This window comes from Lupinus angustifolius, chromosome LG09 (assembly GCF_001865875.1).
Source record: "Lupinus angustifolius cultivar Tanjil chromosome LG09, LupAngTanjil_v1.0, whole genome shotgun sequence".
Lineage (NCBI taxonomy): Eukaryota > Viridiplantae > Streptophyta > Magnoliopsida > Fabales > Fabaceae > Lupinus > Lupinus angustifolius.
The window spans coordinates 17,694,779-17,710,011 of record NC_032017.1 but is presented as its reverse complement, the minus strand read 5'-3'; the positions used below and the strand labels follow the sequence as shown (position 1 = coordinate 17,710,011).

The 15,233-nt window shown below is 36.1% G+C and overlaps 2 protein-coding genes across 5 annotated transcripts; both read right to left on the bottom strand.

Annotated features, from left to right (window-relative positions):
- LOC109356604 lies at positions 1,573-9,962 on the bottom strand. Of its 4 annotated transcripts, none has more exons than XM_019600007.1 (11): positions 9,670-9,962; positions 8,980-9,192; positions 8,694-8,876; positions 8,465-8,564; positions 8,333-8,363; positions 8,143-8,185; positions 6,969-7,121; positions 4,923-6,849; positions 3,041-4,340; positions 2,331-2,414; positions 1,573-1,975 (listed from the first exon to the last, which is right to left on the bottom strand). In XM_019600007.1, the coding sequence occupies exons 2-11, from the start codon at positions 9,036-9,038 to the stop codon at positions 1,911-1,913; spliced, it is 3,945 nt and encodes a 1,314-aa protein (XP_019455552.1). In that variant the 5' UTR covers positions 9,039-9,192; positions 9,670-9,962; the 3' UTR covers positions 1,573-1,910. The 4 variants fall into 4 exon arrangements, with proteins under 4 accessions (XP_019455552.1, XP_019455550.1, XP_019455553.1 ...); XM_019600005.1 differs by having other exon boundaries at positions 9,683-9,962; XM_019600008.1 differs by lacking the exon at positions 9,670-9,962 and adding an exon at positions 9,364-9,648.
- On the bottom strand, positions 13,248-14,798 carry LOC109356605 (trihelix transcription factor ASIL1-like). Its single transcript, XM_019600010.1, has one exon. The coding sequence runs from the start codon at positions 14,558-14,560 to the stop codon at positions 13,460-13,462; it is 1,101 nt and encodes a 366-aa protein (XP_019455555.1). The 5' UTR covers positions 14,561-14,798; the 3' UTR covers positions 13,248-13,459.

The window sequence follows — 15,233 nt, the reverse complement described above, 5'->3', positions numbered from 1 at the left end:
TTTTTGGTATTAAAATGAATGTTGTTAGAAAAAAATGTATTTGATAAGTTTATACATAATCACTTTTCATTGTATCTTTCATCATTCATGTTTAATTATCATTATTTCTTTAAAAAACAAAAAAAAAGTAATAATAAATTAACTATATATAAATTTTACATTGACACTGCATAGATATTACATTCTTCCTATGCACTAAGAGAAACTTTGACCATTATAAATGATTTTAAAGTTTAGGTTATTTTATACCTTGGGTGAGTAATTTTTTATGGCATTTGGTACATCTTACTTTTACTTTCAACACAGCAACCATGATCACCACAGAAATCCTCTATTTGGTTGCCAAACTTCAACAATAGCACATAAACATAGCTCGTTTATAAGAAAACAATAAGTTGAACCACCCTCCTCCTTACCAAAGCAAATAGTTGCCAACCAAAGTATGCAACCAAGTAAGACTTTTTAATCATATTAACTTACATGTTACCTTTTCTATATATATAATGGTTATGTTCATCCCTATTATGCCACATCTTCAATATACTCAATACTCAACCCTATAAGCCATTATGTATACAATGAAACTAATTTATGTTCACGAAATCACCAAAAAAAGAATTGAGGAGATTAAGCCTTGCTGGAGAAGCAGGGCACATGCTTAGTTTAGTATTATGTAATTTTCGAGCATGTGCCCTGCTTCTCCAACATGGATTCTTTCTCATACTTCTATCATATTGGCCGTGTGGTTATATATAAATCAACTTGTACTAACAAGGTAGGTTCTTTTAGTTGCTGTACATTCATGTTAAGGATTCTCATATTGCCCAAATGTTTCAGGAAGTCAAACATTGTCAAGGTTATGCTATTCTTCTTTGAACTTATGCTTTATATTCTGCTTGATTGGTTCCACCTGCATACATTGTATATGTCATTTTGGAACTTCTACAATGGAACGTTGTTTTCTCAAAGATACAAGGGACAGTTGTTTTTTCTGGAAAGCAATGCTGTAAGTTTGTATAGTGAAACTAGACTTGAGAAACAATGTGTGTGTTTTGCCACATACGTTAAGAGAACATGCATCAATTTCTCATTTTATTCATGTTAATCAATATTACATACATGGTGCATTTTAGAGGCAAGTTTATATCTTAAGCATAGGTGACCCAACATGATTAACAGAACAAAGTTGCAAGATGGAGTAACTTGAACATTTTATAATGTGTCTAAAGTTCTCCAGTTAAATATTCACAACACTGAATTCATTGGTAAAAAAAACAAAGGATGCAACATCACAAAGGTAATAAGGATTCAATGCCAAGTTGCCAATACTAGTTATTGTGATGAATTACAATTTGCAACTAGTTGAAATTGTGTAACTATATCATGATAATGAACATGAATACCTTAGAATCTTAGATTATACAGCTGAGAGTAAAGTAATGTGGCACATCAGAGAATACTACTATAAAAAAGTGGCAAAAGATAATAAGTCAAAAATTCTTATTTGTTCATTTAGAGGGAAATAATTTTTTGCAAGCTAATAAACTTTACTCCTCAATCACACAACTCTTCTTAACTCTAACTATACTCATTGATTATAATAGGAGTTCAACTCTGATATATATCACACAAGTAAATCACAATAAAATAGTAAAAGAATGTTTCTACTGCCATAATTACAATCACAGTGCACCAATAAGCAACTCTTCATTGAGAACAATATGCAGCATATTTCAACACACCACATAACTAACTAAATCAGGGGAAAACTGCATGCATATCTTCCATATAGATCATTGTATCATGCCTATCTCTCTTTTTCATATCATATTTTATAGTATTCTTTAGACCCCTACCATTGCAGATGATCTAAAATTCCAAATTATTTGCCAGACACACTCAGTGAAATTTCATCTGGGCTTCGAGTCACTACCCTTGCTTCGGAAAGTTGAGAGTGAAAAAAATGATTTGGGAGCTGCGAAAATTGAAATTTATGTGTAACTATAATGTCATGTGCTAAAATCTGTAGCAAATAGCATGTTATCATTCTTGACATATGAAAAGAAACCCACAGCATATGTATGAATGACAAGTCTTTAGTGACAATAGCATAACATAATATTGAGTCAAGATTGCATTGTATGCAAGACAAAAAAGAGAATTCCAAGATATTGGCCCCATTAATCCAGAATGAACTACCGAAATCAACGAAATGAGAGGACGACACATCTTGAGGATTCTTCAAAAGAATCACAACTACTTCAAAAGCCTGACACTTGAAAAATCTATGAAAATTTGACCTAGAACAAATTAGGATACCGAGGCTTTACCTTTTAATGAACTTCGTGGTATATGATCATCCCTAAATCTGAAATGAGCAGGAGGTGCAGGGATAGAGCTTTGCATTGATTGGACTGCAAGAACATGCATACCCAAAATGTATTAGATGAAAATAATCAACTATAATTGAAATTATCGATTGTGTATGCCCAATTACAGATCATGAAATTAGTACCACATTATTGGCCAGCATTAAGCACATTAGTCCCATAGGGTGAAAAGATAAAAACTATACTGAACACTTTAACCAAACACAGGTAACCAAATTTAGTAAAATAACATCTAAGAAAAAAGTGGGATCAGCACACGTGCGCGCACACAGGAAGAGAGATAGAGACCACTGTATGGAGGAATCTAGAAGAAAAAATTAGTCTATATAATGCATCAATCCACCAACTCAACTATGATGCACCATGATAAGATAACTGTCACTCTACACCTGAATACGCCTCTATAATCAAGGAAATGATTGGATGTGCAAACAAGAGTTTAATAGAAATTAGAGTGTCATCCCTTCAATTTCCTGGTTAGAAAAAAGTAAATTGAGTTTTGCCTAGTTTGTTCGCATTGATATCTATGAAAGAATCTATCATGTAGATGTGCAGCCTAAGACAACAAGAATGGATGAGGAACCGTATACAAATAGCAGTAATCAGGCATGTTGGTTAATAACAAGGAATTTGAGAGAAGAATAGGTTACCATGTTCATTGAACAGCTCACTTTCATTGAAAATGACATCAGAAGGATGACCATGAGAGAATCCCATTCTCGATTTCCTCAAGTCTTCTGATGAACGGTTGGCAGGATCTCGACCATCTTCTGTATCATCGTCTCCTTCAGAAGTTGTAGCAGAAATCCAATCACCCAAACTTTCTGACCCACGACTCTTTCTCCCAAACTTCAGTAGCCGCTTAAAACCTCTTGTGACATCCTTGCGGGGTTGATTTTGGGATGAGTTAGGAACAAGAAATGGTTTTTGAGCACTTCCCCATTTTTTCCTCATTCGAGCAGCATCATTTTCAACCTGGGTAAGGGAATGAGAATTCCAAGATGGAGGGCTTCCAATTGGAGAATCAGCAGAAACATCAATGTCAGAGGACTCATGCGGGTAAGAAAAAGGATGATGCATGTGTGAGTTCCATGACACGGGACTTTCAGCTGGTGAGTCCTGCAGAGATCCGACACCATTGAAAGTTGATGAAAATGCAGTAGTCATTTCACCCACTGAAGTAGGGTCTACTTGAGAAAGGGACCTTGTAGAATCACCTATTTCAGACCCAGAATTACCAGATTTCTCAGGTTCCTGGCTCAGTCTCACCTTTCCATTATTATAAGCATAACCTTCAATAGCCATAGTTTCAATTACATCTTGTTCTTCTACGGTCATGTGCAGGGAATCTACCACTTCATATTCCAGTTCTTCAAATTCTTCAGTTTTCTGAGTATCAGATGCCATAGAAGCTTTCATCCTGAAAGTGTTACCTACAGAACCTGGCCCTATGATGTTAGCCTTTTTAAGTAATGACCTTGGTGATTGATCAGGAGGGCCCAGATCAATCTGGTGCATGTGAAATCTCAATGGAGTCAGAACAACACCGTCCGAGTTCAAAGGGGGCAAATCCTTAAACTCTGTAGGGTTGGCAGAATTTTTACGTAAAGACTGAGTTCGCTTCGTCTTCTCTTCCTGGATACATTGCATCTCTTCAGTAGTGCTTTTGCTATGGGCATGGTTTCTCACCTGCAAGCGGGTTGTTTTACTGACTCCAGACGAAGGTTTTGTATTTTCTTTTCTTAAATCAGAGAAATTTGGAACAGACTGAGCAAGAGGATTGTCTCTTCGCCTGCCATATGAACGTGAGATTGATGTCACTGTTGTGTGAGGTGTTGCTGCAGGCATATGTCTGTTAGGCAAATTCTTCCTACTTTGCCTTGAAGTACCATAGATCTTTTCTTCTGAGAATTCAGAAAGATCTTCATTCTCAAGCAAATCAATCGGATGCTGCAGAAAAAGAAGGGGTTTAAATTAGAACCAAAATGGAATTTTGTGTTTTAAATGTCAATAAAAAACCTTGCTTTCCAGCAGATTAAAACTTAGCGGTTATCACAGCTATAAAGCACGGATACGGATACGATATGTATCAGATATGTTGACACGCATTTTTTCTAAAATATAGGATACTATACGTTCAGGGATACATGTATAAAATAGTAAAAATATATAAAATATGATAAAATTATAAGTGTTAATAAAAATATCTAAAATAGAAAATATAATGGAAATTGTAAATCATTGTCCTCCTAAATTCCAAGTACCAAAACTAGAAAATATAGTAGAATAATTCATAAAATTGATAAAATGTATCTTATCTTATCCTATTTTTTGTTGAAAATGTATTAGATACACATCTTCATCTTTATTTTTTTAATTTTTTTTAATTTTTAGATACTCTAGGGATACGTATCCTTCACGAATCCGAGAGTATCTGTGTCCGATATGTGTTCGACACTGACAAGTAAGGATGTTCAATGTATCCGTGCTTCAGAGTATCACAGTTCACAAAAACCATACAACAAGGAATACCTGGTCTTTCTCAATATTTGATTTGAAATATTTAAGTTTATCAGCACGGTGAGCACCTAATACTGAATCTTGTCTGTCTATAGACCCTAAAAACTTAGCCTTCATCTGGGCTCTACTTTGCTCAAGACTATCCTGAATCGCCTTCATCCTAGCTTCCTTCGCTGCTCTGTTTGAACTCCATTCTTCCTTAAGTTTAGCATTTCTCTTCTTCGTGTACTTTTCATAACATTTTCCTCTAGAATCATCACCAAAGCTAAGATCTGAGAAACTTTTCCTTAGAGCATTGCCATACTCGTGAGTATCCATTGTCTTCACAAGTGACTTAGCATCAGACATTGCCACGTTGCTAGAACTCGTAGTCATTTCACGCGCAGTATTTCTGGAAGGAAATGGAGGAGTTGACTCCACTACTCCAGGTCTTCTAAACTGTGAGTTAACAGTCTCTTCCATGTGTGCATCTTCAGGCTCAGCTCTCCGTGCAGAACCAGGCTGATCCCCAGGAACCCTCAGTTTATGCTCTTCAAAAAGCTTTTCAAGCTCCTCAGCCTTCAACTTCAACTGATCATGTAGACCTTGATTTCCTTTAAAATTCCTTAGTCTCTGAACTTGCTCTGAAGGTGTGGTTGAGGTTACACGGGCATCATACTGACTCTCCAAAACTTCTTTACCAGGAAGGTCCAACTTGTTATTTTCATTAGCACCCCGAATTTCATCTCGTTTACCATGTGATTTGCTAATTTGTTCGTGACTACCAGGTTGAGGTTTTTGGTACCTCATTTTTGGGACTTCAGATTCCTCACCCTTTTGCTGATTGATCGAGAATGAAGAGTCGTCAAGCTCTCTAGTAAAAGACCTCAAACTGGGTCCAGTAGTGGTAGATTGACTACTCCCGCCCTGAACAGAACCTTCCCTCAATTTCACTCCAACGCCTTCAAATTGTGCTGATCGAGACCGATAATGACCATGGGAACCCCTAATAAGTGAGGGAGTTGTAATCGCGTGATTTTTCATCCCACCATATTCCCTCATACCAGATAATTTGACATCAGACACGACAGAAGTGGTGACAACTCCAAAAGACAATTGAGAAGTTTTCCTTCCAACAACCTCGGAACTCCTCAAGTGTGACTCAAAAGTTCTCTCCTCTTGATCCTTAAATCCACCACTATCAGAAGTCCTTTCTTGATTAAATATAGAAATGTTGGAGGTGTCCTGAGAAGACTGTTGATCAGTTCTCACAACCTGGTCAGCATTAACCTCGGAATTGGAATTGTTAGGATCCTTATCTTCTTCACTAGACTTGGTCTGAGAAACAGATGACACAGAAGATGGCGTGCACAATGGGCTATTATTATCCTTTTTATCTCCACTGACTTCAATGCTCATGTCACTAACGCCACTCCACCTTCGCAAAATGGGCTTCTCCGTGCTCAAAGAAACATTAGCAGGCAGCCTCCGAAGCTCTATGGATTTTCCAACCGCGGGTTTGGGGCCACTGCCGCTGCCGGAGGAATTCTCTTTCTGCTTGTTCTCAAACAGGCTGATTCGATCCTGCACACTCAGCCGCCGCATTGCTGGACCCGATGGTGGAGTTGAGGGTGATGAGTCATTAGGGCCTGGGCACTCCTCTTTTTGGTTATTGTCGTCGTTGGCTTCACCTTTCTGGTTTAAGTTGTTGCTGCTGCTGCTACATCGTTGGAAGGTGGAAAAGGACTTGGGATGCTGCCATGTGGAAGGCTTAGCTGGCTCGGAAGCATTGGCTTGGGCTTCTCTTTGATTGGGCCGGAGGTGGGTCCCATTATCAGTGTCAATGGACATATCAGAGCAAATAGATGAACGTAGTTCCTTGTCATCACTACCTTGCTTCCAAGGGCTGATAATGTCTGGTCTTCTTTCATACAGTGACATATATTTTGTGCAAGCTTCGCTGCACTCAAACAAAGTAAATTAATTAAGTCAAAGGCAATATCATTTATATTTAGTAGACATGAAAATGGAAGATATATACTATCCAATCATAATCACAGCAAGGAGGTTGGTTGTTACTTCAATCGATGAGCAAGAAATTGTTGTGCGAAATGTTGGAGTTGAGAGACAGTGTGAGGATTAAAACCAGCTGCTGCTGCACGAGCACATGATGTGGTTAGGTCCTGCCTAACTGCACTAAGCCGAACATCTATAGCCTTTAGGAGCTCTTTCCTGTACAAGTCATAAAAGAAAATAAAAGTATCTAAAAAATTCAAATGAAAGGAAGGAAAGAACCAATCAAAACTATCTTGAACCAATCAAAGCTAAAAGACTAAAAAAGGGCGGCCCATGTATGAGGCTCCCACCTAATGTGTCGGAACTCGGGAGGGTAGATGTACACTGCCTATTTAGATCAAAATCTTTTTCAAAGGCTACCCTCTGAGTTATCTTTCATCTTCCGATGCCTCTGTTTTCCAAACTATCCTTCATAGATTTTTTGGGTTCATAGACTATCCTCCATATGATCAACTTTTCTTAATGGGACCTCTGCTGATTTTCTCCTCACATGGCCAAACCATGTTAGGCGAGATTGTGCTACTACATGTTTTTCTCTAATGTAATACTTTGTATGTTGACTTGTCTACTTAGCATCCTCATCTCCGCAATACTTAGCTTAAGCTCTTTTTGGCACTTCATCACACAACATTCAGTACAATAAAATAGTCTTATGGCTAAAAAAGGCGGCTCAGGCACGAGGCTCTCACCTAGTAGGGTCTGGGGAGGGTATGCAGTCTTGCCCTCACAAGCGATCATATCCTTCAAGTCACAAGGCAAACATCCTCATTGTTGCACCGAGGCTCGCCCACTTAATAAAATAGTCCTATAGCTATTCCTTGAAAAAAATAGAACTATACTTATACTAATAGAATACTATATTACTATTATGGATGATGTTACACTATTAGTACTATTATTATGGTATTAAGAGTCTTATCAGGTTTGGAGTGTTAGTACTTGAAAGTTGAAACTAAAAATATATCTATAATTCCTACATTAGTAATTCAGTATAAATAGGTGCCAGTATGATTTTGACTTATATCTCACAACTTCAACATCCCATCATCATAAAAAATTTATGACCACCACTCTCATCTTAGATTTGTAATTGCAAAGTTTCATATCTCTATTATAATAGAGAAAGCACTGCTGTACAGAAGAAACAAAAAGAAAACATGGAAAGAAGAAAAGTTACGTTGTTGCATCTGCTGCTGCGACGGCTCCTGTTCCATTCCCACCTGGAACAAGTTGATGAAAATACGCTCGGTGCATTATTATCTATCACTTGAGATTAAAAAAAATCTTCTTGAAGAACCACAATTCTCAAGTCAAAATGCCAACTACATAGCCTCTTTGGTTAATGTCTGGTTGAAAGGAAAACATACCTTGTGAATCCAAATGCTGATCTCCTGCCCCCTGAAATAAGATATTCGGAATATAAACAAAAGGAAATGAAAAATAAAGTGATTTCTTTGTTCAGCTAATTGCACCAATTTTCTCTCTGATCATTTGTCTACCTGAGAATATATTCTTCGTGCTGCTTCCAATTGAGACATCTCTGCATCAAAGGTAATGACCATTTCCAAAACCTCTGGTGTGCTAACAAACTGCACAAACCTGTTAGCACCAGCACCTAACGAGTGAGTATAAAAATTAGAAGGCTGAATGCATACAACGGCAGCAAATCGAATGATATATATATACACACACACACACATATAATTTTTCACATTTCACTGCTTTAACCTCTCAAGTGTTCCTTTTGTAAACCACGTCCCAGCATTTTTATGTCTCTCAGTTTCTAGCTTGATTGACTGGGCAGCTAGTGCAACCTGCTCTTCTGCAACCTTCAAATGGGTCAAGAATGGCTTTACTAATCCCGAAGTTAGTTTCTCGGTGTTTCCATCACTTGAAACAAACAACTCACATCTGCTCATTCAATAGAACGAAATATAAGGAAACATAATTAGTAACTCTAATCAACACAAAATCATATAACAATTTTGGAAACACCGAGGAATGGTATTTGGACCTTGAATGCTTAGGTGACAACTGGAGTAATGCATAATCAAGAAGTGTGTCGGACTTCATTTTTTTTTTGTTTGATTGAAGAAAACACTATATCACTCCTGAGACCTTTTTCACTTAACTAGATGCATTCTTCACCATCATTTTCATTTGGCATTGGCAACAATCAACATTACCAAAACTCCACTCAAGAAATCTCAAACATAGAATGTAGATTCTGCATAAAAAGAGAAAATAACAATTCAGCCAAAAACAGAAACTTTTACCTAAATTCTGCACCAGAGGAACAAGTTTATTCAGACGCTCATTCATTTTCAAGTTGGGATTACTTTACAAATCTACATTTTCAATCAAGTTGAAAATTGAATAAATTTAAGAGATTACCCACATGCCCATAATAAGGTAAATCCCACTTGTTCCAATGCTTAACAGAGGCACAACATAGATCCCAATTCAATATAAAAAATTCAAGCTTTTATAGTAATTCAGAAGCCCAAGTTCCCCAAAGAGAAACTAGAAGAAATAGATCTGACTCAACAAAGACCAAATTTGAATACACACCCATAAACCCAAAATCACATACCAACAAAGCTAAAACCAGAAACTTGCATACAATAAAGAGTGTCACTAAGCATTGTTTAAACACAAAGAAATATACATACAGCAAAATCCAAAGTTAAAAAAATAAAAATACCCTAATCATTTACATTCAAAAATAGAAATGTGAGAAGATCATGGAATTGAATGTGAGAGATCTTGGATTGTGTAATTCGATCCTCCAATATAGAGTTCAAAAGGGTATCAGCATTTGGTTCCTATTGTCTTTTCTTTTGTGTCTCTCACTGTTTTTGGCTCCAAGCTCTTATTTTATGTTTTACGAAAACCCCACAATGAAAAGGATAGTCTTTGCTTTTACTCATCCTTCATTTCGAATCTCTCACTACTTTCTCTCTCCAAAATAGAGAGAGAAAAGTGTTCTTCACAGTTTCATTTTCACAGCAAGAAAACAAAAAACAAAGTTGTCATTTGTTATATTTACAGTTTTGTAAAATTTTAATTGCAGCAGCAAGAGAGACAACGTAGTATTTTAATTCAAAAAGACAAGAAGGAAAGTCTCTTTGGTTGTGACAAATTTCACTCAATGTTGTTTTTGATTAATTTATTGTCTTATGATGGTGGATTGATCTTGGCAAAACAGGTTTTCTTTTCTCATCATTTTTGTCATAATAGATAACAATAGTCACTAATGAGTGAGTGTAACTTTAATACTGTGCGACTGCAAACATTTATATATAAATACTATATTAATTAAATAATATATTATTACTGTATATATTTTTTTCTCAAACATTAAATTTCATTGGAGAACATATTTGGTTTTATGTGACTGGATGATATTGTACAAAGTAGGTTATATATGAGTTTAATATGTCTATACAAATTTTTGATAGAGTTGACATTTCATTTATTATTTATATGTGAAACTTTTAATTAAAAAGTAATTTTTATTAACTAATGAAGGAAGGATTATCGTACCCATCTATTTCTTTTTATATATGTGCTATAACGGGAAAAACATTAATTTGTAAATGCTTATAATCGGAGTTTATGGAATAATCAAATAAAACATGTTATTATTGTCTTTCTTAATAATGTTTCTCTCAAAAATTGAATATTTAATTTTTAAACGATTTAATGGAATTTTATATCATTATAACAGTTATTAAGTTTAATATGGTAGAAAGATTGTGTAACTAATATTAGAACGATGATCCTCTCCATTAATAGATAGGCAAATATATGACTTTACATGTGTTTTCAATGACAAAAATATTATTTCATTGCATATAAAAAGATAAAAATGTTTTATCATGTTATTATTTACTTTATTTTTTGTAGTATTTGTCTCTCCATTAATGGAAATGATACTTACTCCTAATATTAAATTATACACATGATTTTTGTTAGCAACAATATTATTTTATACCTGATTCTTTAATTAGGATTGTTAGTTTGATTCTTATTTATGTATGGGGAAATTTTGTTGGTAAAAACAGAATTGATTTTAATATTCTATGTTTTGAATAGGTTAGTCTTTGACTATATGTTGAAAACACTCTAAGCTCAGTCATGGGTTAAAGATAGAAAACAAAAGGAGGTTATTTTATATTTGAAAAATGATGCATTTAATTTAATATAATAAAAACAGTTAAATTAGTTTCTCCATACACACTTATTTTATTAGCCCTTTATTTTTCATCATAAGAATTGATGTTAACAAAACCTTTAATCTTAGAAATTAAACTCCACTTATATTTTAAAAATTATGGGCAAAATTTTTTATAGGGGAGGGGGAATTGTGTAACTAATATTATAACCTAAATGTTTACACTTTATGTCTTGTGGTAAGCCAAATGAGCCATTGTGAAAGAATCCTCCTAAACTCATATATGCTTAGTTAATGAGTTTGACATACTATTATTATATCATACATTATGTGTATAAATCTTTACCCTCACAGTTGAATGGTGGTTTATGTATTGATTGCGTATAAATATTTACATTAATAATCTATAAATTAATAGTGAATGATGTGCCGACAGTGTAAAAAACTTTACATTGACAGTACATAAATTTTAAATCTTGCCTTATGCCTTGTGGATTTAATATATACACTAATAATGTAAATGTTTTTTACACTGTCAGCAAGTTATTATCCACCATTCATATGTTGTTAACTAGTATCGACTCTCAAACAAAAGTAATACAAATTAATGGTAGATGATGTGTCAACGATGTAAATTTTTTTGACGAAGGGTACATAAATTTTACACTCTTGGCTTATTTGCACGATGCAATATGAAAACCCAAGATACAATTATAGTTTATTTTAAATTTTAGGGATCTTTTTACAAAGAAAATATCATGTTGAGGATCTAAAAGGAATGAGTAACTAGCACTCTCGTTCTCATCCTCGATTTTGTATGTATTTGCCACCCAAATTACTAACATTCTCAAGTTACACAATTATCCATGAGATCAACAAATTTAATTTAGATTAAAAACCAGACCAACAAATTTAAGAAGAAATTGACTCGCAGGTTTGACTGCAATCAATCTTATTTTAGTTTTTAATTATGTAAATTATTATTATACATATTAATATTGAGATCAAAGCTTCGAAAAGATACAGTAATACCCACTGCAAAAAAAAAGTAATTCAGAAAAGTGGAATTGAATATCCATGTTTTCTAAACCAAAGATGGCCACTTTGTACCTAAACCTACAACCATAACAAAGGGTGGACATCTGCTGTCCCAAAATAGTGTACCACTCCATGTGTCATGGCTTGTGATTGGTTAGAAAAATAATTAATTATTAAAATTTTAATTTAAATATACTTTTTCAACCAATCATAAGTCGTGGCACAGGGAGTGGCACACTTTGTGGTACAGCAGATGTGCTCCCCATAACAAAAGGGGAGTGAGAGAAGATTATAGTAGGCCATTCTACTTTCCCAACTTGATTGAGCCTTATACTCTTCTACTTTCCATGTATTTTCCCTATACTTCTTACCCTTTGGAATCTCATAGAAATATGTGATCATCCCTCCTAACAATTATTGTCTTTGACCTCGAATGATATCCGAAGGTCTAATAAAGCCTACACTACATGACCAACTCATTGTTATACAATTTCTTCTTCTTTGTTTTAAATTAAGGAAGTTTGATGTTTAAATGTTTCGGAAATTAATAGGATACCAGGAGAGTTTGAGTAAGGGCACGTGGATGCAGCTAAGATCATTAACATTCGGTTATAAGTAACTAACATTCAAGATTTCTCTACACATGTTTACTTGTAATGAAATATGGGATCCTGAGAACTGAAAATAACAAAATAACAGTAAACTTATATGATTGGCAGCACCAATGAAAATCCAAATGCTGAAGAGTTAGGCATAGTGGTGGAGATAAAAAAATTGATGGTAAGGTCCAAGAGTCACAATATGTTGTCAGCCATACCGGAAACAACTCAATATACACCTAACCCTGGACAAAGTCAGAAATTTTAAAATAGGTGACCCAGTGGACGAGACTCAAACTAGTAGAATATGAGGAAGTTAGATGCATGCAATCTTATCCACCAGTAAGACAATTTAACCTAGAAATTATAGCATCAAATAGCTGTCCAACTAGAAAAATTCAAGAGGAACTTAATTACACTCCAATCAGATTGCACATGCTATTTGTAAAATGTAACCAAGTAGTGATCAATGCTGATAATATGATCCCTGATATTGATAATTTAGAATGGTGTTACACAAGTAATACATATGCTGCAATGACAAATCAACTTATTTAACATAATCTCCCATCTTTTGCAGCAATAAGACTAAGTTAAGCATAACTACATACTAAACACATTCACAATTCATTCTTCACATTAAAGGCTAATGCAATGGAATCTAAATTCTAACCTAGTTATCACTCACTGACACTATTATTGTTATGGTTGTTCATGTTGTTATTGTTGCTATGATGATTGTTGCTACCATTTCCATTTCCATTTCCACCTTTCTTCTTAGTCTTGTTGAGCTGTGAAATTTCCAACTGTGTCTTCATGAAAAACTGCATCCTCTGCACTTCTAAATCCTTTGCAAACTTCATTCTCTGTTTTTCCATTTCCACCACTTGCTGCAATTTTGAACTCTCTGCTTGTTCATAAGCTTCTCCGAATTTGAGTATTGCTTGTGTCAATTCCTTAACTGCACTTCCCCAACCTTTCCCTTTCTCCTTTTCTCTTCCTTTCACAGCAATTGAGTTCGTCTCCGTTTGAATTTTCGGCTTCTTCCTCTCGTAACTCTCAGGTGGATAACTGTCGCTTGAAACCGGCGATGGCACATCTCTTTCCGATGAATCAGACTCCTCTGCCGGAGGACGCCGCCGGATCTGAATCTTCTGGTTCTTCAACGGTAACTGCTGCTGTCTAGGTTGGTACTGATTTGCGCTACGAATTCCAACCGGAATTGCTACCGGTACTTTCTGCGGTTGCAAATTACTGGCTCCGGCGGCAGAGCCAGGGATCTTGGCGGTAGGACCGATCAGTCGGTCCAGCCGTTCGTAGAACGGCCACTTGCTCGGTGCACCGCCGGCGGCGATCTTTGCCTTCTCCGATTTATACTTCTTTTTCACGGTATCGATCCGATTCTTACACTGAATATCCGTCTTCGGCGTTTTCGTATAGTCCTCTCTTCCGCTCACGATCTCCGCCACCTCCTTCCAGTGCTTCTGTTTCAGGTTCCCGCGACTCAGCTCCAAATACCTCTCTCCCCACGCTTCGATCAGCACCGCCGTCCCACCTTCGCTCCAGCAATCCTCCCTCCCTCCTCCACCTCCGCCGCCGCCGTTGCTCCCCCTCGCCTGCGTCTGAATCGGAAGCGCTAATGCCAAACTATTCATCGGCGGTACCTGATGTGGCGCAGGAGCAGCCACCGTCACCGTAATCCTCCCGTTCTCCGTCGGCGAAGACACCGGAGATCCGCTCGCCGGCGAAGGGTGGGACTGGATCTCATCGTCGTCGTCCATGTGCCGTGAAAATTGGCGAGAAAGAGAGAAGAATGATAGAGAAAGAAAGAAAGCGAAGATAGGGTTTTCTATTTATTTATTTTATTTATTTAATTTGGCCGGCGAGAATAAATGAACGTATTTTCGTGATTTGTTCGTATTTTTTTATAATTAGGGAAAATGGTTTTCGAACTTTTTGGGGATTTGTTTGGAAGATAGAGGGAACGGAGTGAATTGACGGTGACCGTGAAAGTGAATCGGACACGTGGAGGAAGAATGTGAATGATGAGTAGAGAGTATTCCGTCACCGGTTGGAGGTTTCTGTGTGCCGTCACACTTGGTGGACCTTCTCTGTTTATTATCTCCTGTGGTTGGTTCACTACTTTTATATCCCCAATTTACCCCTCTTACTTCTTAAACCTTTTTCATATCGATCTAAAATTCATTTATTTCGAGATTTATCTTGTTTTGCCAATTGAGTTTTGTAGTAAAATAAAAAGAAATGAAAAACTTCGTAATAATCACATAAATGCATGATATGACTTTTAGGTCTTTTCTTTCCATTCTTTATCCTTTAAAATATTTTATCAAATTTAATTTGGATTCGATAGCACGTTACTTTTATTTCTCTTTGTTGGCCTCCATTGGCTTTGTGTGTCATAAGCAATTGTGGGAGAAAATGGAGAAGGCTTCG

Excerpts from the sequence above, each read along its gene's own strand:
- LOC109356605 (XM_019600010.1), bottom strand. The coding sequence starts at position 14,560 with ATGGACGACGACGATGAGATCCAGTCCCACCCTTCGCCGGCGAGCGGA.
- LOC109356604 (XM_019600007.1), bottom strand. The coding sequence starts at position 9,038 with ATGAAGTCCGACACACTTCTTGATTATGCATTACTCCAGTTGTCACCT. Across the intron at positions 8,565-8,693 it reads ACAAAAGGAACACTTGAGAG|GTTTGTGCAGTTTGTTAGCA; the intron begins GTTAAAGCAGTG and ends TGGTGCTAACAG. Across the intron at positions 1,976-2,330 it reads ACCACGAAGTTCATTAAAAG|CTCCCAAATCATTTTTTTCA; the intron begins GTAAAGCCTCGG and ends CAATTTTCGCAG.